Here is a 24348-nt window from a genome sequence, read left to right as displayed (position 1 = left end):
CCATAAGGATCTAAGTTTTGAAAGCAAGAACAAACATCAAAGAAGAGCAGCGAACAACGAAACGATGTAGATCTTTAACGATCTAAACATTTCCTTTCAAAAAATCAAAAATCAGTTTCAAAACCGTACAGAACTTTTTAGATCTACGTCGTTTCAAGCCGTATTTAAAAAAACAACTGCTGGATTCGTGTTTAGGGTTAAAGGACGAACCAGAAAATACAAAAATCTTTAAGTTCTGGAAATTTTAGGTCACCGGAGTTCATAGTCTCGCCGGAGAAGATGAAGTTTCCGGCGGACCTTCAAGGTCTCCGCCGTAGCTTCATCCTCACCGGCGGTGAGGTTTCTAGAGAGAGGTGAGAGATGAGAGAAGAGAGAAGGACTTAGAGAGAGAAAGCCAAGTAAAAAATGAGAAAACCGGTGCACTCTTGTTTATATAGGCCAGTGAACCGGACCGGTCCAGAACCGGTCCATTCCCCTTTGATTCCTGGCCGTTTGATCTAGGGTTTCAAGATCCTGGATCGATCGTGTGGTTCCTGTGCATCCGGACCTTGTAGGATTGGGCTTTGGTTTGGGCTTAGTTCTTTTCTACGTTTTTGTTTGTTTTCTGCTATTTGCACCATTTTTCTTTGCTGTTCGAACCCCTGCATGCATTAAATTTTCTCTAAAAATCTCCAAAAATTATCACATGTTTCTTGATGTATTTTCATGACTTGTTTCTATATTTCTCAATGGTTTTAAAATGATAAAAAAAAACATGTGATATTTCTTGGTTAACTAGTGTGTTTGGACATAAACTTGTGTATTTTTAGTAGCATATCCCCCATGAATTGTTGACATGTGATTTGAATTTTTGAAATGCAATTTTATGATAATCCTATGTGTGGCTTGCTGTTTGTGAATATGAATCTTATTTTTTCTTCTTGCCTTGCAATTAGTATGTGTTTTAATAATTAAATAAGGTGTAAAATGGCTTAAAAATGTGCCATAAGTTTTAGCTTGAGTATGTCCTATTAATTCTCACCTTATGGCACAAAGTAAGACTTCTAAAATTTTGCCATAATGAAGGGGTCATAGGTCATACACATGCTAGAATCTTATGGCCACTTTCATGCACATTTTGTCACTTTATTAGTCTCTTTTATATCTTTCCTTTTGATACCTTTTTGTGCACTTCTCTTATTTTATGCTTTATTTTACTAATCACCTCATTTCTTTTGTTCCATTCATTTCATGAGCATTTCTCCATGTCACCACTATCTCCTTCACTTCCTTTAGTTTAGTATTCATTTTTGCAAGTTTTAATCCATTTAATGATGTAATTTGTTATCATTGGTTTGTAGCTTGGCAAAGGGGCCATAGAATGTATTTAGGGAATTTTTGTAATATGGACTATGGACACTATGACGCACACACTCACCTTAGATGTATGCATAGGATTGTATGGTTAGATGAATGCTTAGGCTTAAACACTTAGATAAAAATCAACTTTTTTCCAAAACATGCAAATAACACTTGAAAACCTTTTTGAAAAATAAAATGGAGTCAAAACTCCTTATTTCCCCCTTTATTTTCTTAAGTAAAATTTTCAATAAATCTTAATCCTCCTTAGACTTTATTTTTGCAAAATGACTAATCCCACCTCACACTTTCCAAATCTTATGCTCTTGAGGCCTCTCATCTCCTTTCTTCAAAATCTCTTTTCAAACTTAAAATCAACCAACAAAAACAAAACCTTTTTGAGAATGAACTACGAACGGTTTTGATCCCTTAAAAGGGTACGTAGGCAATGAGTCAAAACTCATCCAAGCCGAAATAAAAATCAAATTCTACTTCTTCTCACCCCCATTCTTAACTAATCACACCTTCATTTTTTACAAATAGTCTCTGAAAATAAAGCGTAGAAATAAACTTAGGAGAGCGGTTCTTATGGAATACCATAATCGCTCCGGGTGCCTAACACCTTCCCGTAGCGAAAACGACCCCCGAATCTAGAACTTTTTAAGGGTTTTTCTCCTTTTACCCTTCCCAAGAAAAAGAGAGATATCAACGGTCAAAAGGTTCAAGTCCAATTAATGGCTTGGCACCCAAAAACCATGATAACAGGTCTTGTGACAATTGAACCATATATACTTTGACTTCTCACCACCCTTTGAGTTTCCTAGGTTTTCTATACCTGCACCTTTTCCACCTAAAATAATCAAGCATGCACCACTATCATCAGCTCTCAAGTCCATGGACTTGGTTAACTCTTTGGTTCTCAATTCCGCTTGGACTTCCTCAAAGGTGATAGTTCCTTCCTTGCCATAAATCATGGTATCCATGAAGGACTCAAAAGATCTAGGTAAAGCACACAACAAGAGTAGAGTCTTGTCTACATCCTCAATGTTCAACTCAATGTTTTTCGAATCATTAAGGATTTTATTGATCTTTTTCGATTGCTCCATGGTGGTTTTGGACTCCATCATCCTAAAGGAATAAAGTTGTTGATTCATAAATTGCCTATGATCCAACGACTTGGTCACATACAATAACTCTAACATTTCACACATAGATGGTGTGGTTGTCTCCTTCGCAACATTTGTATAGGTGCTTCGAGTGTCATAAGACTGGTCGTTCAGGAGGGACTGTCCCGAGTTAGGGGCCAATGATGACTCTGCACATTCATGTGTTTTTTTGGTGTCATGTTGGAAAGAGGAAGAAGGTGGAGTTTTTCACCTTGGAAATGATAACACTTGCAAGTTGACCTTCATGTAGAAGGGGCGTTCATTTGGAGAGACGTTAAACGCACAACTTCAACTTGGAAAGGTGGTTCTAAGTATACTCAAGCTCAATCTAAAGAGGCGGTGGTAAGTATACTCATGATTAGCGTTGGAAGTTAAGGTAGAGAAAGCTCGAATGTAGGTGGAGTCTTCCACCTCCGAGACTACATAGACAAGTCGATGGAAACTAAAAGGTACAACTGTGGAATCCTTATGTGTTATTCTCTAGAGGATAGAAATAAATCTTCAAAAGGAGAGAAATGTGCACTCTACGGATGAAGATGTTATGGTTAACTTATGGAACAACCAAAGGATCCTATTGTAGTTGGATGGAAAGATGTTTAAGAAGGGGGAAAACATTCCAAGGGTTTAAAAAGTAAAGATGAAAGCTTGTGGAACTACATGGTGTAGTTAGATGTAAGGATAAAGAGTAAGATGGTTGATAGTTAAATTGGCATCACCAAAATTTTATAGTAAGGTGAAAAATTGTTAAGATATGACTCAATGTAGAGCGTTGAACTTTCTGGATAAAATCATGCAGGATTTGGGGATGCTAAAAAGATGTGTATTTCTGATTCGTTAGAAATTGTGGCACCAGTTTGCTTGTTGGCTACAATACTGTGTACGAAACTAAAAATTGTGGCACGATCCTGTCAAATCGTGTCGCGATTTGTTCCAGATATGGACACTATATAAGCATTATTTGACCTATTCGATGGGCAATCTCAAGTGACCAAAGGAGGGAACTTTTAGTGGACTTACAGGCTAAGAGTTGACTATCTTTGGGAGACATTCTTGGGTTAGGAAACAATTGTACACATCTCAGATGAGTGAAAATCATCGAGTCTTTTGATCGCGAGAAGACATTCAGGAAAATGATAGAAATTATGATTGTTCTTGGAAAGGTTGTTGAAGCTAATTATGTGTATCTCTTTTGTATCTTTTTGTAAAGAACTCATTGATAGTGAAGCGGAGATACCTCTCTCCACCAGACGTAAGTCAATATTGTTGGAGAAAACTAGATGGACATATTTTGGTGGGTTTGTTTCTCTTCTCCATTTATCTTTATGCTTGTCGTTTGTGTTTTGCAGTTAGTTAGTAGATTAGATATAGGTATATACGTTGTTGCTTGAGATTACTTTAATTATTGGCTACTACTTCTTTTTGCTCCACACATCTAAATTAATTAGTGTGAGATTTGATTTCAAATTCATAACAAAAAAGATATTGTAATCTCGAGAAAATAAAGGGGTATGTACATGCATGTTCTAAAAGCTAACCACGTCTCTTTTTTATGACTTAAAACAACATGCGTGTTAGATTGGTAGTGGTGTGGTGTGGCAAATACCACATCTGTTCATCAAATGTATGCACAGGGCCTTGCTAACTTACTTCCATCTAAATATTTTGCTTGTTGAATATTTTAATTTAAGTTCTTTATTTAGATATTTTGTGAATCCTATTTAACTTTACTATATTGTAGGACTTGCTTCTCTTGACGAATCATAACGGTACTTAGGAAGGTGACATACCTAATATTGGTGAAAAATCTACCCGAATCAGGAAGTAACTAAGATAACGAGTACGATAATTAGCAAAATGTTATAACCGAGATTTAAATCAGAATAGTAAATTTATTCTTCTTACAATTTATTGGGCCTTGGTAAGGTAGACTAGATATGGATGTCTGTTTGAAGAACAAACAAGAGGGAGAATATGTTGATGTCCTTCTAAGATTCAATAAACGATGGCACCTTTCGGACATAGAGAATTTAGGAAACCTAATAACCATCATTGATTCAAATACCTATGAGAAAGTAAAGAACTTACATATCCTTTACGCGTGGAAGTGTATCTTCTTATAGTACTAACAATCCTAAACACTGAACCGTGTAGAAACCTTGGTGTAAGGTTGCAACTGACAGTTGGAGGGCAATGAACTCAAACATGCGAGAGAGAGAGAGAGAGAGAGAGAGAGAGAGAGAGAGAGAGAGAGAGAGAGAGAGAGAGAGAGAGAGAGAGAGAGAGAGAGAGAGAGAGAGAGAGAGAGAGACCACACGTACAAACCAGTGTGATCAGTAGATGCAACGTGACAACTAGTAGGTAGTAAAATCCCACAAACTTATCACTTAGATAGAAAACACTTAATAAATCTGAATAATGTTTGACCATTAATTGATTCCAACAAACGAATCGAGGAGATTCAAAGAATCATAACAATTGTTAACATTCTGCAATCAAAATAGGTTAACTTCTAAACTCTTGTTCTGTTATAAATAGATTAAATTGCAAAACCTCCCTTTATATTTTATTTTATTGTTCCAAAGTAAGTAATGTAAATTGCCTAATTAAAACGACAATCCTTATGAATAAGATACTCAACTTATACTTTATTACTTGCTAAACAATTTAATACATTTCTCGAAATCCAACCATCATAAGGTAATGAATCTTTATACTTTACTACTCACCTTTTGATCAATCCAAACATACATCATTACCAATCATGAATTTTTCTTTCTTTGTTAAAGTAATAATGATGAACCTAACATCTTGTGGATACAATTACTATAGATTTGCTATAGCATACGGGTCATAGAGTAATGAGAATGCAAATCCACAATGTAATGTAGTTAACTTACACTACTTAAGCATGTATCAAAAAAAAAAAAACTTACACTACTTAAGCAAATGACTTATACAACAAATATCAACAATGATGTAAAGATCAAATACAAAACTATAATATTTTGGGGGGCAAGTATTATTTTGTATAAATCAATTGAAATTCCGAAATATGAATAAGCTAAGATTATAATATATATATATACCGAATCAAAATCTAACATGAAAAAATAACGATTCTAGTGAGAGTATTTTAAAAAATAGAATTTCCTAATTGTTGTCCGTAGGCAATGGGAATTTAGATTGTCATGGTACCACTCATTTTATCTTACCATTTTAGCAAAAAAATATGTTCCTAAATATGTTCCCAACCAAATGGTGCATTATTCCTTCTTAAAAAAAAAATGGTGCATTATATTCATATGTTTCCTTATTAAGTATGCTAAAGGGACAAACACAACACATTGATATACTTAACATACATTTAATAATGATTCAAAATTTTTAGAGTTTTTACAACTTTGTCAATGCTAAAAACTACTTAATTATTTTTAGGTGAGTATGGAATTTACACACTATAAAGTGATAAAATCATATTCAACATTTTACATGCAAAGAGAAAAAGCAATGACTGAAATTATTAATTTTGTTTATGTCACGATTCTATTTCTTTCCTTGTTTCGTGTCGCAACAGCATCCGGTGAACCTTTTTTTTTCTTCATCATTTCAAATTTCATTATTTACTTTATAGATCGTACATGATCTTTTATCATGTTTTAATAACGTTGTTTTGTTATCTTTTTTTCATTACAATACAATTTCTACCATCTCCATGTGAAACTGATGATGATTGTCAAGAAGAGATTGGTGTTAGAAAAATATGTATTCGTGAAGTTTGTAGATATTTTGCAAAGATTCACTGATTCTATGAATATCAGACTCAAGAGAGGGACATAAACGTCCTGCGGAGTTATCATTTAGTTATTGTGTTGGCATCAGATAATTTGTATTTTTTTTTTTTTTTTGGTATTTTCGTGGACTTTGAAGTTATTGTTTTGTACTCTCATAATTTTATAAAGAAAGCAGCAAAGAGTGTTATTTTAAATCGTCTTTTTCTCTCTCATAATTTTGGAGCTATTACCATGACCTCTAATTCAAGCATATCACACATTCTTTCCAACCAAACCACTAATATAATAACTTAAATAGTTAAGTTGAAAAATAAATTGATCTTACTTTAAAGCCTATAATTTTATTTATTTTATGCTATAACATTATCACGTCTATTATTTTCAAACCCTTCAATTTACATTTCTCTCATTCCTTAAAAAAAAAATGTACATTTCTCTTACATAGCTTCAAATGCCTTTTGGATTTATAAGATATGGGAGGGTCCCTATAATATTATAATTATTTCTTGTCAAAAAAATTATAATTAATTATTCTACAAGACCATTAGTGAAATTTTAACTTATGAAAAATGTATCTTGTAATTTTAAAAGTTATTTATTCTACGAGATGATTAGTGAAATTTTAGAACAGGTTAAAGAATAATACAAATAAGATAAATATTTATCATATCCTTTTCGAGAATGGGAGTTAGACTTAATTGGTCAAATCCACCCAGCTTCCTCGAAAAATCATAGATAAATCATTGAAAAGAGTTGCATATCCATTTAGAAAATTTAGAAGGAGCAAAATGGTGGCTTTAAACGACATCATTGATCAAAAGAATAAGGTGAACACATTTTATGCTAAAAGAATGAAAAGAAAAAAAAAAGGTTTTCAAGTAGATTTGGTATGGAAATCAAGTTCACCAATAAGTGTTGAAAGTCCGAGGTTGAAAAAGTGGTATTCAAGTTGGTAGAAACCTTTTATCATTAAAAGGATTCAAACAAGAAACATGTGTATGATTCAAATCATAAAATTAGACCATCAATAAATGTTTATTGATAAGAACTATTTAAGGCCTACTTGACTGGAGTTTTGGATGTTCCAATTGGTAAAGTTAATTACCCTTCTCAAAGTTTGAGCTGTGTTGTTTCTTGTTGCCTTCGTAACTATCTCGGATCTTCTAATTTAGGGTAGAGTTCGTGTTGTGAATTCAGACTCAAATCTCATACCAATATATACTTAGATGTGTAGAGCAAAAGGAAAGTAGTAACGAATATAAATGTAGACTCAAGCAGCAGCAACAACAAACACTAGTTCTAATTTAGTAACTATGTGTAAAAGTAAATACCACAAGCAAAAGAAAAAAGAAAGAGAAGAGAAACAAACACACCATATTTGGTCATCTAGTTCGGCCAAAGAATGACCTACGTTTGGAGGAGAGAGATCACTCCACTTCACTTTCAATGAGTTATTTACAAAGACATACATAAGAGTTACAAGAAATTAGTTTCAATAAGCTCTCCAAAAATAAACCTAATTACAACCAGTTTACCGAATCTCTTCATGTGGCCAAGAGACTCAATGATTTCACTTATCCAAGGTGTTTACAATTATTTCTCAACCCAAGAATCTACCCCAGAGACACTCAACTCTAAGCATCTAATTTTCCTAAAGTTCCCTCCTTTAGTTTCATGGGATTGCCCAAAAAATGATGAACGAAGCCCTTTTATAGTGTTCAAACCCATGAAAATTATGCCACGTTTTCCTAAATTGTACGATTTGTACTCGTACACGAGTAAAATACTGAAACTTATCGAAAATCCTACCATAGTTTCCCAAATCGTGCCACGATATTTCCTGTACCTTACAACAAATTGTTGAACCAAAATCGTGTCACGATTTTGTAGAAACTTCAACATATGTTTTGAGCCAATTTTCAACCTTTCTCTACATGGACTATAAATTGATGGTGATGCCAATTTAACTATCAAGCACCTTGATCCTTATCCTTTCATCCAACTACACCATGTAATTCCACAAGCTTCCACCATTAACTCTTCTTCAACACTCGGAATGTATTTCGTTTTCTGAAAAATCCATGAAACAAACTACACAAGGACTTTTAGGTTGTTCCACAAGATTCACCATAACCTTTTCAACCACAGAACATCTTTCATCTTCTTGAAGATCTTAGACTCATTCCTTTTCCTACATCATCAAACATCCATGACAAGCATTACTAGTTCAAAAGAATTAATTAACACTAAAAAAAAATTAAATTATAAAATCTTAAATATGCACTTATTTGATGTCTTAGGCAATGCAATCACTCAATTCTTTACCCATTATGGGAGCTAAGTGCAACGTGATAACCAACTATTTTTCCGGTTACCAACCATTATGTCTTTAACCTTGCAACTTCACTTCTAAGGTTGATCATAAGTATTCTTACATACGCCTCTCTAGATTGACCTTATGTATTCTTCTCAACGCCTCTCTAGGATGATGTTGAGTACTTAATGTCTCTCCAAACGATCATCTCGTCTACATGAAGGTCAACTTGCCAATGTCATCATTTCCAAGGTGACGAACTTCACCTTCTTCATCTCCCCCAACATAACACCGCCATATCACTCACATCCTTGTAATCCTCTAAGACAATTACAACTTGTGTGGAGTTACCATTGTTCCTTGATTCGGGACAATCCCTCTTGAAGTGACTCGTCTTGTGACAATTGAAGCATATATACTTCGACTTGTCACCACCCTTTGAGTTTCTCTAGTTTCCTCTACCTCCACCTTTTCCACTAGAGACACTCAAGCTTGCACCACTATCATTATCTCTTACGTCCTTGGACTTGGTCAACTCTTTAGTTCTTAATGTCGCTTAGATTTCCTCCAAGATGTCAGTGCCTTCTTTTCCATAAAACATGGTATCATTGAAGGACTCAAGACCTAGGATAATCACATAACAAGAGTAGAGTCTTGTCTTCATCCTCAATGTTGACGTCGATGTTTTCAACATCAGTAAGGATTTAATTGAACTCTGTTAATTGCTTTGTGACGGTTTTGGACTCCATCATCCTAAAGGAATAGAGTTGTTGTTTCAGAAATTTCCTATAAGCCAGCGACTTGGTCATATACAATGACTCCAATCTTCCCACATAACTGTTGTGGTTATCTCTTACGCGACGTTTGTAAAAGTGCTTAAAATGTCATAAGATCGGTCATTTCAATAGGGGATGTCCCAAGTTAGGGCACGACTCCGCACAATCTGAAATTTCCCCTTAAGATTATGAGGATGCGGGTGTTTTTTTGGAAAGAGGGAGAAGGTGGAGTTTTTCCCCTAGGAAATCATGCCACTTACAAGTTGACCTTCATGTAGAATGGATGTTCATATAGAAAGACGTTAAACACTCAACATTAGCCTGAAAATGAGGTACTAAGAATACTTATGGTCATTCTGAAGATGCGAAGGTAAGAATATTCATGATTGGCCTTGGAGATGGAGGCTGCAAACTAAAAGACATAGTTAACATACTCATTTGAAAGTTGAGGAAGAGAAAACTCAAATTTATGTGGAGTCTTCCACTACTGGGACTAGGGGAGACAAGTCGATGGTACTTAAATGGTACAACTATGAAATCCTTGTGTGTTATGCTCTAGTGGAAAGAAAAAGAATATTCATAAGGATATAAAGGCACACTTTAGGATGAAGACGTTATTTTGAATCATGTGGAACAACCTAAAAATCCTAGTGTAGTTGCATCAAGGATCTTCAAGAAGGTGGAAAGCATTTTGAGGGTTCAAAAGGTAAGGTGGAAGCTTGTGGAACTACATGACATAGATAAATGCAAAGATAATGATTAAGGTGGTTAATAGTTAAATTGGCATCAAAACTAATTTAGAGAAAGGTAAAAAAATTGTAAATCTAGAGGAAGGTGAAAAATTGTTGTAATGTGATGACTCAAAGTTGAGTGTTGAACATTCTCAAAAAATTGTGGCACGGTTTAATTATGCTAAAAACAATGGGTGTTGCTAATTCGTCAGAAATTGAGGCACCATTTTGCTCGTTGGCATCAGTATTGTGTATGAAACTGAAAATTTTGGCACGATCAGGCCAAATCGTGTAGCGATTTGCTCAAGACCTGACACTATATAAGCATTATTTGACCCATTTGATAGGAAATCTCAGGTAACAAAAGGAGTTAAATTTTAGGGGACTTATAGGTTAAGAGTTGAGTGTTATTGGGTGAGATTCTTGGGTTGGGAAACAATTGTAAACACCTAAGATGAGTGAAAATCATTAAGTCTCTTGATCACAATAAGAGATTCGGGAAAATGATAGAAATTATAATTGTTCATGGAAAGCTTGTTGAAGCTAATTACTTATAACCATTTTGTATCTCTTTTAAAGAACTAATTAATAGTGAAGTTGAGAGATCCCTCTCCTTCAGATGTAGGTCAATATTGTTGGACAGAACTGGATGAAAAAAATTTGGTGTGTTTGTTTCTCTTCCCCGTTTTCTACAAGAAAAAAGTCATTTTGCGACCGTGGACAGATTGCTTTGGTAATTTGCTTATGGTTTGTGTTTTACATTTTGTTACTAGATTAGATATAGGTATGTTGTTGTTGTTGTTGCTGCTTGGGGTTAATTTAATTATTGTTTACTATTTCTTTTTTATAACACATCTAAATTTATTAGTGTGAGATTTGAGTTCGATTAATAACATAGCATATGCCACAATCTTGAGAAAATAAAAGGGTGTGCACATGCATATTGTATAAGCTAACCACGTCTCTTGTTAGCAGGACTAAAAACAACATGTTTGTTAGATTTTGTTTTTGGAAGTACATGTCTGTTTGATCGTAGGAACGTACAAATATAGGATTTCAAGTAAGATGAAAGGTCTCTTTCAAAAAAAAAGTAAGATGAAAGGTCACTTCCTAATTACTATTAGGTTTGGTGTATTAGAAATGCATACACAACTAATAAATATTAGAAATTTAAAATACCAATTCAAAGAATCTTTACTACATACATACATAAGTCATTCTCTCAAACAATAAAATTATTAAAAAAATAAAAATATCTTATACAATTACGTTTTACTTGTGTATAAATAAATATGTTTTTACTCCAGTGTTGCATTATTAAACAAATAATTTCTCTTTACTATCATGAAAGTTTAAAAAAAAAGTAATCAAAAGGTTTTTAGAAAATAAAATGAATTCTTATGATTAGCAAGTTTTTATGACCTCAATTCTAAGAGTGTTAAAAGGACAAACACAATATATTCATATATTTAATTGGTGTCTAATAGTGATTATAATTTTATGAAGGGTTTTGCAAACTTATAAATGCTAAAAACCATTTAATTGTTTTAATAGAGCATAAATTTTATACACTATAACGAGATCAAATCTTGTTCTATTTAATGAAACAGAAACCACCGTATAATTGTTTTAAATTCATTTTCCTCCAACTGGTTGACGGGGCTATTCTCTTCAAAATTTAGGATGTGGTCTAATGCTTGAGGCTGATGAGAACGGGGTGTGGTCTTAGGCATGGTAATGGGGTGGGTGGGGATGGGTTTTACCTTCTCTGTCCCCATACCCTATGCCCATATTCTTACATGTTATTCTACCCATACCGAGCGGGGAAGAAAACTCGAATCACATCCCCGTCCTCGACGGTTTCGAGTAAATCGATTCTTATTTATATAAAAGGGGTAATAAATTGATATTCTACATTCGGGGCGGGTTTGGGTTTGGGTTCGGGATGGGTACATATATCCATGTTACCCATCCCGTATCTGTGTTTTGAAATCGGGGAAAACCCAAACCTGTCCCCAAACCCAGGTCAAAGCGGGAAAAACCTGTCAAAATGGATTTGGTTCGAGCAGGTATCCAATAAACCATTGTGGTCTCCGATGCACAAGGTATAACAATGAGCGGCTCCTGACAGCTTCTAGACGAACCAAATCCAAATCAGAATGAAAGGGTTTCAGATGTCGTGTAGGTATGAGACTGCACGGTTAAAGAAGGCTTATAGGAATTGTTTGGTACTACCTATACAAACAAAATGCATCTTTCTTTTGGTAGCCCAAACTATAATAACTTCATAGTTAAGCGTGCTTGACTTGGAGCAATTTTAAGATGATTGACTTTCTGAAATTATTTTGTATAAATCAAATGAAATTATAAAATATGAATAAACTAAGATTATAATATATACCGAATCCAAATCTAACATGAAAAAAAATAATGATTCTAGTGAGAGTATTTAAAAAATAGAATTTTCTAGTTGTCTGTAGGTATGTGCAAAGGGAAATTTATATTGTCACGGTACCACTTATTTTTTATATGGATGTTTTCAAGGGCCAATATCTCATGCATTTTTTTTATGACTACGATCGGTGCTTATAATAAGTAAACGTCATTTGCATATCTAATTTTAGGTAGAGTCTTTCAACCTTCAATTATTTATAAGAAATATGTTAAGAAATGCACACATTTGTAGTTTCAATCAAAGAAAAATGCGCAGTTTTCTTTTGTTGTAAATTCACTTGAAAATTAACTCTACTTATACCATGATTCCATAACACACACACACACACATACCTGTGTGTGTATTAATAATTTCAAAAAATATGTTTGGTTTACATTCAATACCCAATTATTTTGGGAAATCTATATGAATAAATTGATATATCATGGAATTACAATAGGCATTCTTTTTTATCCAACCATTTGGTTTCCAAACAAATATTGCATTTTTCCTAAATATTACTTTACCATGGTCCGACAATATAACTTTTTTCTTTACTAACGTGAAATATTAAAATAATGATGAAAAAAATTAGTTTAAAAATAATGAATTCTTATGGTTAGTCACTTTGTTATGTTCCTTATTAAGAATGTTAAAAGGGCAAGCACAACACATTGATATATTTAACATACATGTAATAATGATCCAAAATTTATGAAGGGTTTTTACAACTTTGGAAATGCTAAAAACTACTTGATTATTTTTAGGTAAGTGTGGGATTTGCACACTATAAAATGATAAAATCATATTCAACCTTTTACATGCAAAGAGAAAAAGTTATGGCTGAAATTATCAATTTTGTTTATGTCACGATTCTATTTCTTTTCTTCTTTCATGTCGCAACAATATCCGGTAAACTATTTTTTCATCATTTTCAAATTTCATTATCTATTTTATAGTTCATACACAATCTTTTATCATGTTTTAATAGTATTATTTTGTTACTTTTTTTCATTACAGCAGAATCACATGAATGTGACATTGCTGCTGATTGTCCACCTCATATGTATTTGTATAAAGCTACGTGTGTTAGTCGTTTGTGTATATATGGATTAAGGTGGCATTGAGGGTGGAATCAATGTTGGACACTTCTTTCCTGCTTCAGTTTACACAATGAGACTATCATTATTAATATTGCTCTTCGAAATGACATTTATCAACTTCTCTATTTGAAAATTTGAAAGAAAAAAAAAATCAATCAATTGAATTGAAAATAAAGTTGTTGCATTTCTATCTAATGTCTAAAGCAGTTGATATTGTGGAAGGTAGCCATAACACTAATGTATTTGAAACCCCTTCATCATCACGTTAAGATTGAAGCTCACAAAAAAGGGTAAAACCAAATATAATAACCTTGAATAGAAAAGGTAAAGTGGAAACACAACCAAAGAAAAAAAATATATTTAAGGAATACTCAGCTGAGTCACTACAATTTTCCTATCAGATTTAGAGAAGACTGAGTTGAGAGTGGTTGGTGGTATTTAAATACATTCACATTGATTATAATAGTTGTTATTTATTGTGAAATGCAAAATTTATGCCAAATTTGAATTACTCTCTGAATAGAGTAATTTTTTGTACCATACATTGATGCTAGTTTTTGTTTGAAATGTGTTACTTTGATTTTTATATTATTTGATTTGCATCTTAATTTTTCATTGAAGAAGAACAAATATTCCTTTAACAATTTCATTTCATTAGACATTTTGTACTTATGCATTGAATTAGAAAATTATTAAATGCAAATTAGGCTAATAATATGCCACATGTACTATGGAATGAAAGGGATTATATTCTTGGAAAATTATATCTTCCATAAACTTTGGAAGCAATAACATTGTAGCAACCAAGTCATTCTTGTGATCAGATAAGATCTTCCATAAACTCTGACATTAAAGTATCAAAATTTTAAGTGAGTTTAGCTCAAACTTATAAAATTAATTTGTAAAGTGATGACTATCCAAATTACCGGTCCTTTGTAAAAATAAAAAAATAAAAACTGGTATATGACCACAAAGATCGATTAATTTGAGGGATTATATCTCACCTTCCACTTGCAAGGGGCCGTTTGTAAACTATCGATTCTTATCTAATCCAATGTGATATTTTTTAATATTAAAAGTATGTGTTTAAATTAAAACACAACTATTGCAGTATTAATTGGTACCAAAGTAAATTTGAACTTTTTGCAGGTAAAATCATGAAATTTTGACTTTTCTTGTGACCGAAAGGTATACATTTGTTTTCAATAGAAAAAGGGATTAAAGAAAACGGAATTTAAGATACAAACACATCAAAAAAACAACTTTAAAAACCCATTTTTGTTTTTTTGAGAGGACAAGTGGTATTCGGATATATTTTTCTGTACAATTTTGGCGATATGGTAGAGTGGTAAGGCGGGGGACTACAAATCCTTTTAAGTACATGAAATTTGGTTAGGTACCAATATCCAAACAAAACTAATTCACATTAATTTGACAAAACACATTAACTAAACAGAATACAATTTCGAAATTGAATATTTAGTATTTACTATTCAAAAAAAAAAAAAAAAAACTTCACCCTTTCTTTTTGTAAGAGTCTCACTGGAAATAGAACACTAACATTCATTGATAAGAAAGATGAGTTAGGATAGTTTCAATGTAATCATACAAGCCCCATGCTTCACCACCTTTGTTTAGGTGCCCTGCAACCAAAACACAACAAATCATACAAGTATTAATTCCACATGATTATAGACAATGCTATTGCATGTTCATGTTAGTCACTAAATCAGTCATAAAAATATATGTTATAGATCGATAAGATTCACTTTATCAATTATTATCGACCAATAATAAAACCCTATTTCGACTTTAAATTTCTACGCAATGTCTGAGTCTAAAATACACTGGCAACCAATTGTATGTGTGATTTGACAACGGTGTAAAATATTTGTATACTGTCGGTGCATATCAATTAAATATCATATCCGTTACAAGCAAGTAGACAGATGTTGCGAATTGTGGCGAACCAAAGTAATTTATTTTTCATTTTGCTGCTGAGTATTGATACTCATAGTACTATGAAATTATAGCTTAATGTAAAATTTAAAAATATGGACTGTGTTTATTTAAATTGAGCTAAGATTTGATTTTGGTTACTTTATTTAAACTTAGGAAAATGTGCAAGGGAGTTCATGTTCATATAACTATTACCTGGAATTGGATTAATAAACTGGATGAACATTATTGTAAAACTTAAATTTCAATAAAATAAATTTGTAAACTTGGTATTGGGCCCAAGGTCATATGGACGGACCCAACACATAAATTATTGATACGTTGAAGGATTCAAACTGGAACAGAGATGAGGACACTCCTAAGTCGCAAACCTATACCACCAAGCCAGTCCTAGTAGTTTTGTTTTCAAGATTTAGAATATGTTTCTCGCTTAATTTTTTCGTATGCACCATACTTAAAGTTGTGATCTAGATATTAATATAATTATTCCTTCTGGTATTCTAATTCTTTGGCTTCTCTTCAAACTGATTAATATATTTTGCTTATAAGAAAAAAAGATAAAGATAAACAACAAATATGATCACAACAAGAACAAATAATTCAAAACCACAATAGATATATTAAAGAATGAATTATTTCCACTCACCTAGAGCTGGAGGAAGTAGTTGGTTTTTCTGATTTTCCACCTAAACTGAGTTTCTTAAATGGCGACTCAGATCCATCAAGTAGTTTGATCTCGAACAAGACATCATTAATAGCCCGGGCCAATTTCTTGTTCTCTGCAGCATTATGGAAACAATCTCTTCTCTTAGCATCAAGAACTACATTTCTCCAAACCGAGTCACTGTTGATTAGAGTAGCTGCATTTCCTAATATCCAAAGGCAATATCTGCACAAAAAATGTATTCAGTTTTCGGTAAACATTTTCCTAGTAGATATTATTGTGTTTTCAGTAAAAAAGGAAAATATTATATAGTTATAACATACCTAGCCCTAGTGATTGCCACATTAACTCTTTGTCTATTGGAAAGAAACCCCACTTTTCCACTCTCATTTGATCTTACAGTTGATATTATTATTATATCTTCCTCGCCGCCTTGAAAACCATCAACAGACCGGACACTAACAGAGAAGTCGGTATCAGAAACCGCAATGTACTGCTTAACTTTCTCTTGAATTTCAAAAACTTGAGCATTATATGGAGATATGATGCCTATGCTCACTTTCTTCTTTGTCCTCATAAATTCTGTACACAAAAAAGGGTCACAAGTATGAAAGCATAATGCATATTTAATCTAAATATTTCTTTTTAATTGGAGTTAATGCATTAGATATAATACATCCACATAGTACAAGATAGAGAAACAAACCATGTTTTAGGCTTTCAAGTATCTTGGAAATAACAGCTACCTCAACCATGTTCTTCAAACTGTTTTCGCGACCAAATTGTTCTTTTCCCTTGGCTATGTTAATAAAAGAATAAGAAGCATACATTTTTCCTTCAAGGAAATGCTTATTATATTTTTCTTTCCCAACAATGACGGCATCAGAAATTTTTCCATCATAAAACTCTTTGCATGGAAATAAGCTAATTGATGGATGCATTCTATACTGAACATTAAGCATATGCCTCTTGTAGCCTGAAGTAACTAGCCTCTCGAACATACTTCGTCCAAATTCACACTCGTCTGCAATCTATAAATATAAATTCTTTGAGATACAATGGTTTACAAAAATTGTGTCGCACAAAATGCACAAATAGTGACATGTTTTTAGTTTTAAATAAACTAGAAAGTGTTGTTATGGAAAGTAAAAGATAGAAAGTAGTCTCATTTCTCATAGATGAAAAAGGGAGTACAATGTGTATTTATAGACAAAATGTAAAGTACATAGAACCTAATCACATGCTAATACACTAGATCAAACTAATTAAGACTAGATAGCTTGTGACTCAAGTAAACTTGGTGAGGTAGAGTTTATTGTTGTAGCTTGTGTAGTAATCCGCTCTTCTTTCTCTAAGTGTTATGTTACCGAATATTATGAGCAAAAGTGTTTAAGAAAACCAATCTTCATAATGAATTTTTTTGCCACTTAACTTAGAGGCAGATTTCATAATTTTCATGTCTAAACACTCACTTATTATCAAATTTGATTCAATAATGAGTGTTTCGTACAATCTTCGTGTGTTTCAGCTAACGTACAATGTTCCTTTAATTTTGAACATATATTAGACAACAATCTTAAATTAAGGAAAAATATCTACAGTTTAAACAATAACAAAAACAGCAATGATCAAATACCTTGCTTTTTACCAATGCAGGAAGTTGCCTCTCATCACCTATTAGGATACAATGACAGAGACCAGGAAGCTGCAATGGAATGGTTGACTCGCATTCTTTTAGCATAGCTGCTTCATCAATAACTAAAAATTTCACCGGACTCTTCTCTTCTGAGTAAAGTTTGATAGAGCTTGATACAGTACACAAAATTAGACTAGCATTTGACAAGCAAAACTTTTCCACTTGATGTCTCACTTTAAAATCAGGAAGCGAAATTGACTTGGAAAGGAAACTTAGTATGTGAAGGCAATCCTTTCTTTCCAAACTTGATGGTCCAAAGCAAGCAGGAATGCTTTCTTCTTCACAATCATCAACAGCTTGCTTAAATTTGGCTTGACTCAAGGAAATTTCCAGTGATTTTAACGAGTCAAGAGCTTGGAGAATATTGTTCACTGAAATGAAAGATTTTGGCATGTGGATGTATAAGGTAAGTAGCAAGAACTTTAGCTTCTCTCTTAATTCTAAATATCTCTGCTTCACAAATTGCTCCATGGTCATGATACTTTGGTATAGCTCTATAATATCTTTCCTTGCTCTCTTCACATATCCCTCAAAAGTCAAAGAATCATCATATTTATCATACCTTATATTTTGCTTGTATGCACTATATGCAGATACTACAATACTATTTGTAGCAAAATCATCAAGGGACTTGTAACCCATCTTTGAGAAAATTTGCTCTCTAGGGTCCTCAAACAGCTGCATTAAGCTTGTAAATACGGTCATGAAGAAATTGACTCTATTCATTCTTAGTTTATCAATTCTCTGTTTCACAAATCGCTCAATTGTCAACATACATTCCTTTTTGTCATTCTCATCCAATTGGTATAGCTTAGTGATTTCTGTCCGAGCCTTCTGAACATAATTCTCAAACCTCATAATTAGACCATGGTTCCCCTTATTTATCTTGTATGCATGATATGCAGATGCTAAAATCCTATTTTTATCCATAACAAAATCCTTTTTGGACATCTCCAAGAAATATTGTTTGCTAGGATCACTAAGAAATTCGATAATTGCTACCAAACTATGGTTCCATTCAGCATAGCACTGCATGAGATTTTTCACGCGATAATCAAGAAAGATATCTTCAAGACCTGGATAACTATCCACTTTCATTCTTTTCCCATTGCCAAATAGCACAATGTCACCTAAACCATATGTATCATGGTCAAGTGAATCTGTAACTAAACTATGCAAACGAATTGCCACCTGCAAAATTGCAGTATTAGTTGGAGCACAGGTCAATGTTCTTGATTTCAACTTGAGTAGAGAAAAAAGCAAGCATGCAACAGTCTTTGTTTTTCCTGTCCCTGGTGGTCCCCATATCAGTTTGGTATTAGCATGAGAGCAATCTACCATACGAACACAGCTTGTAACCGCATCTTGTTGGGATTCATTCAGATTCTGAGATCGAATTATGTCTTTCGTAATGAAAGAGGCTTGACTATTTGATCCAGACATGCAAATTTTGCAGTTCTCTCCACTCTGAAATACAAAAATTATACAAGTTACATTCATATTTAGCTGCCAAAGGAGAAAATTGAATAATACATGTAGTATTTAAAGTTCCATACTGCATAATCATTGAAAAAAGTATCATTTGCATAAAACAGCGCAGTTAGTGCATTTCAAAGTACTTTTACATTCCATAAAAGTATGCTCTGAGAAATTGTACAGTATGACATAAATAAAGGTGAAACTCATCAAAGAAAGTGATGTAGTAATTCTTACATTGAGATTAGGTTGCAAAACTTTTTCAATAATGTTGAGGTGGTCACCTTTTGACTTTGAGTGCAAGGCTTTCCAAATACGAACATTTGTTGTCATGTTCATAATGTATACAACATACATTTTCTGTGTATTGTTTTTCCTGGATAGAGTGTCAACATCCATCTTCATGCATTTGGAAGATAGAACTGTGATTCTATCAGAAAATCTATTTTTACCCCCATTAAGATAGGCAATATGGTAGGGACTGTTAAGTGTGTTCAAGTCATTTAAGCTTTTTGGCCTGATGTATGTAATAGCAATAAGATCTCCTGACGCAGGTTCATAATCAGTTGTACTCTTCAACCATATGGTATGATGGAACTGAATGAATTGATTTTGAGCTTTGCGAAGTTTCAACTGCTTGCTGTGTTCGACATTCTTGATTTCACAAAGAGCAGCTTGAGACACACCAGACAAGCTTGAAGATAAATCAGCGCGTGTTTCCTCAAACAATAGAGGAATAAAAGAGTTCTTGTAATCTGTTGCTGACTTAAATGTCTCTGGAATCTTATGAACCTGAGAGAAAACAATTTTCACAATATACTTCAACTTAATAGTGCTGCTCTAATCATTCAAATGTTATAAGATGGTTGCACTCAATAGAAAATAAAAAGTTTAGATATGTTTTCTGGGCCTATATTGAACACATACAAAAAATTCCTTGAAATTATTAAGAAGGTTGCTCTATATGGCGCCCAAGTTGCTATAGCCTGAAAAAAGATCGATCGGAATATAGCTTTCGATGGGGAATAAAAAACGATTTGAACGTATTTCCTGATATGTTTGTGTGATCGGTAGATACATTCTGATACATTTAAGGAGCTTTTGAGCAAACATGAGGGGACTATATACAGCGACTTTCTTATTGCAACACAATTATTTGCAACTCTTAAACAACATAACATCTTTGCAACTACTAAAAAGGGTGAAAATCTAACAATGAAGTGGAGAAAATCTATATAAATAATCAATCATTATCGAGATTTTGACACGAGTTCTTTGTAAGATTTTGTATTCTTTCATGTTCAAATTATTTTTCAAAAACCAAGTACACTTTTTCATTGCGAGTGTTGTAAAGGGTGTAAAAGAAACCTTGTCTTTGTAAAGATTTTCATTGAGAGCATCCTCGAGGGTCCAAGAGAGTACAATATCTATAAGACTCCCGAGTTTAAGATTCTCTTCACTTCCATTTCTAGTCTTCTCCATCCTTTGCTAAACAATCATTAAGAAAAAATATTAGAACACATTGAAGTAAACTAAAACACAATGAAATATTGAATGGAACCACAAATATTAAGGGAAATAGTTAAGGAGACTAATATAAAAATTTTACATTGGAAAGTGATGAAAAGTGGAATATTCGAGTTTATAAAAGTCAAAAGTTTATTGTTTTTAATGGAAATTTTCTATTTTTAACTTTCTTAACTAGTGTCTTGGGCACCAGTTAAAATGACCCTTTTTTTAAACCTAATATTATTATTATGGTTAGTTTTGCATTCAAAACAACATATTCTATACTTTTAAGTATTTGATTACATGAGTTTCAAGTAATTCTTACTGTATTGTTTCCTTAAATAATGCCCTTAGACCATTGGTTAGAATTATTATATTATTAGGACTATTAGGAAAACGTTAAAGAGTGTCCCTACAACTTTATAAAAGTTTCAAAACTATTATTTCCAATGATAAAAATTATTGTATGAAAAATAAAAATTATTTATCACAAAATTATATGTATTTTTTTTTTGTGGTGGCCAAGGTTTGAACTTCGGACCTTACATATATTATGCATTATCCCTACCAGCTGAGCTAAGCTCACGAGGACAAAATTATATGTATTTAATATAAAAGGCCAATTTCCATGATAAATTTACCTAGAAATTAATGGTTGCTTTTTCCAACCCTATTTTTTATCCCATATTCCTACTTTTCCATTCTTTATATTTTTCCTCACTTTGCTAGGAGTATTCACCATTGTGGTTTTGATCAATTTTGAGAAGAAGAAAAAATCTGATCCAATTTGGATCGATTTTTACATATCCAATTTACATATTGTAATTTTTTTTAATAATACTATTATAAAAATACGATAAAATAATAGATTTGACACAAAATATAATATCTGATTTATTAAAAATTAATAATACAAAATAACAATGATTGATTATCTTTGAAACATATAAAATAGTAACAAAATTAATCGATTAAACTTTTTTTAGGGAAAAATTAAATATATTAATTTGTGGGTATAGAATAAAGTAATTGATAGTACAATGGAAGAAAGTCTTATATAATTTTTTTTTTTACAAAAAAAGTCTTATATAAATACAAACACAAATAAAATTATTTAAAGTTCAGTTAGTTTGAATCAATCTAAGATAAAACTAAAGAAAAGTCGTGACATAATAAAAAAGGATTATAAACAATCACTCAGTTCGCACTAACATTGAAAGAAGAAGAAAAAAAAAACAAGGATAAGAATGGGAGCTAGATAGATAACTAACTTCCATATTAAATTTCAGACTTTCTCAAAGGAGAACAATTGTTAGCAATGATAATTAATATCCCTGCAAATAATCAAATCAAAAGCATATTCACTAATCACATAATTCCACTACCAAAAGTTAAAAAAATAACAAATTAAAGATTCAAAAAGATGCCAAAGGTATTAAGTTTGAGCTAAAGGTAAGAAACCGTACAACAACTTTAATTTTTTAAAGAACGGATAACAACTTTATTGATGGAAAAAGTAGTCTAAACATCATCACTTAACATAGTCTTTTTTCATAATTGTGCATAGAGAAAGAAGAATATGAATGAAAGACATCGGAAAATACATACCGACGGTGGAGACGATCTCCGGCGCAGTGATGGCTTGAAGTATATTGAGACTGGAGATTTTGGCGGAGGAGCAACAAGCTAGGCAATCAAAAGCATGTAGCAACGATGTCACTCAAAGCTTCTTTTTTATACATGAAGGACAGACATATAAAAAGAATTTCTTATGCCTGAAGGAAGTATATCATAGTGCTAGTAATAATAATAATGAAAGTAAAAAGAAGATGCTCCTCGTACATGATTTGAATGGACCTTTAATGTACAGTCATAAAAAGCAACATGACGTATACAATAAAACGTCACAACTAAAGGGGAAACAAGTGTTACACTATATCAACTCTTTAAAAGACAAAATTATAAATAAAATTTATTTGAACACACATAGATGATAAAATTTAAAAGTAAGATAATATCAAGTGGTGTGTCTAAAAAAATTTTAAAAAAATTTGATCATTTATCTATGTAAATTTTAACCAATTAAAAAGAATATGTTGAAAAATATGTTTCGATGACATTCCTTATTTCTTATTTCAATAAAGAAAACCCCAAGTAGAAGACAAAGGTACGATGATGATATTGACGTCAAGTCAACAAGTCAATTACATTATTTGATTTAAGCATGGAAAAGAGGTCGGCTTCATTCAACATTATTGGGTGGAATGTGAAAGGAAGCTACCAAAAAGCACAGTATAAATACTAGGAATCTCCACTAAACGCACGGGTTTGATTAAAATTCGTATTTGAAATATTTGTATAAGTGAGAAAATAATAATTGTGATAAGCATAACCGCATAGAGTTTGGTGGTTGATAATGTTTTAAAATAAATGATATTGTTATGTTCAATATTAATTTATATCAAATATAAGAGGGTTGTTTAGAAACTATATGTGAATTCATTCTTCATGGGTGTTATTACTATTTCATAAGTCTGTTAAGAAGAGAGCTTCTACGGTGCAGTTATGAAACTGACTTTTTTGAAAAAGTTAATTTTAATTTTAATGTTTGATTCATTTTTAAATTGTTAATTGCTGATTAATGATCAATAATAATTTATCTAGTAATTCTTGCAACATCTTAGACTTACATGTACTATTTTATCGTTGGCATCTATAACATGCAAACAGAGTTGCTGATATCATGTGAGTGTTACACTTTGTGGGCTGTTACACTTAAAACAAGGTAGGATAAAATTAGATTAAGTGTATTCTTGTTAATCTGATGAATTGATGATATTAAGGGGACTGAACTTTTGATGTCACTGTACAGACAGTGGAGTGTTACTCACAACACTTTTGATGTTATAGTGTTAACTTCATCAGAAAAATCATTTTAATGACTTCACCATAGAATTTTCTTGTAAAGATATATCATAATTATCATTTTATCTTAATAGGGTAATCATATAACAGCTTTTCTTTTTATGGATGGTGCAATTGTGCAGACACAAGTTGTTTCACTTTTTATCTTGGTATCATTTTTTCTTTTCAATCAGAGGTAGAGGCACTTAATATTGCTCATAAAAGGGATGAAATCAGTTGTTAGATTGTGATTTATATTTGGTGGTTTTGTTTCCATATCTCTCATATTTTGTTGAAAATGCAAATCATGTGATGATATAACGGCTTCTTTTCGTTTTTCCTCTCAAACTTTTACTTAGGGAAATTTTATCCCAACTTTCATTGGTTCGATTTTCTTTAATCTATTGCTTGGTTTACCATTTTTTTTATTTAGTTAATTCTTCTTCTTTTTGTTTATGTTAAAGTGAATAGAATAATAAGCAATTAA

General features: G+C 32.4%; 1 protein-coding gene and 1 long non-coding RNA gene across 3 annotated transcripts; one reads left to right on the top strand and one right to left on the bottom strand.

The window, feature by feature from the left end:
• The first annotated feature begins 13304 nt into the window (after positions 1-13304).
• On the top strand, positions 13305-14244 carry LOC25494866 (uncharacterized). Its single transcript, XR_003012132.2, has 2 exons — positions 13305-13462; positions 13571-14244. It is a non-coding gene; the product is annotated as an uncharacterized lncRNA (long non-coding RNA).
• A 690-nt stretch (positions 14245-14934) lies between these two features.
• LOC11436417 (probable helicase MAGATAMA 3) lies at positions 14935-22762 on the bottom strand. Of its 2 annotated transcripts, XM_024783686.2 has the most exons (9): positions 22566-22762; positions 22229-22291; positions 20817-20936; positions 19686-20240; positions 17913-19439; positions 16983-17307; positions 16600-16858; positions 16259-16501; positions 14935-15296 (listed from the first exon to the last, which is right to left on the bottom strand). In XM_024783686.2, exons 2-9 carry the CDS (start codon positions 22232-22234, stop codon positions 15275-15277), a joined length of 3057 nt encoding a protein of 1018 aa, XP_024639454.1. In that variant the 5' UTR covers positions 22235-22291; positions 22566-22762; the 3' UTR covers positions 14935-15274. The 2 variants fall into 2 exon arrangements, with proteins under 2 accessions (XP_024639454.1, XP_024639455.1); XM_024783687.2 differs by lacking the exon at positions 22229-22291.
• Positions 22763-24348: the final 1586 nt, after the last annotated feature.

This window comes from Medicago truncatula, chromosome 5 (genome assembly GCF_003473485.1).
Source record: "Medicago truncatula cultivar Jemalong A17 chromosome 5, MtrunA17r5.0-ANR, whole genome shotgun sequence".
Lineage (NCBI taxonomy): Eukaryota > Viridiplantae > Streptophyta > Magnoliopsida > Fabales > Fabaceae > Medicago > Medicago truncatula.
Note: the sequence above shows the minus strand (reverse complement) of the source record. Positions and strands in the feature narration are given on the sequence as shown.

Coding starts and splice junctions, on each gene's coding strand:
- LOC11436417 (XM_024783686.2), bottom strand. Junction 19,440..19,685: donor TTTTGCAACCTAATCTCAAT/GTAAGAATTACT, acceptor TTTGTATTTCAG/AGTGGAGAGAACTGCAAAAT. Junction 16,859..16,982: donor ACTTGAAAGCCTAAAACATG/GTTTGTTTCTCT, acceptor TTTTGTGTACAG/AATTTATGAGGACAAAGAAG.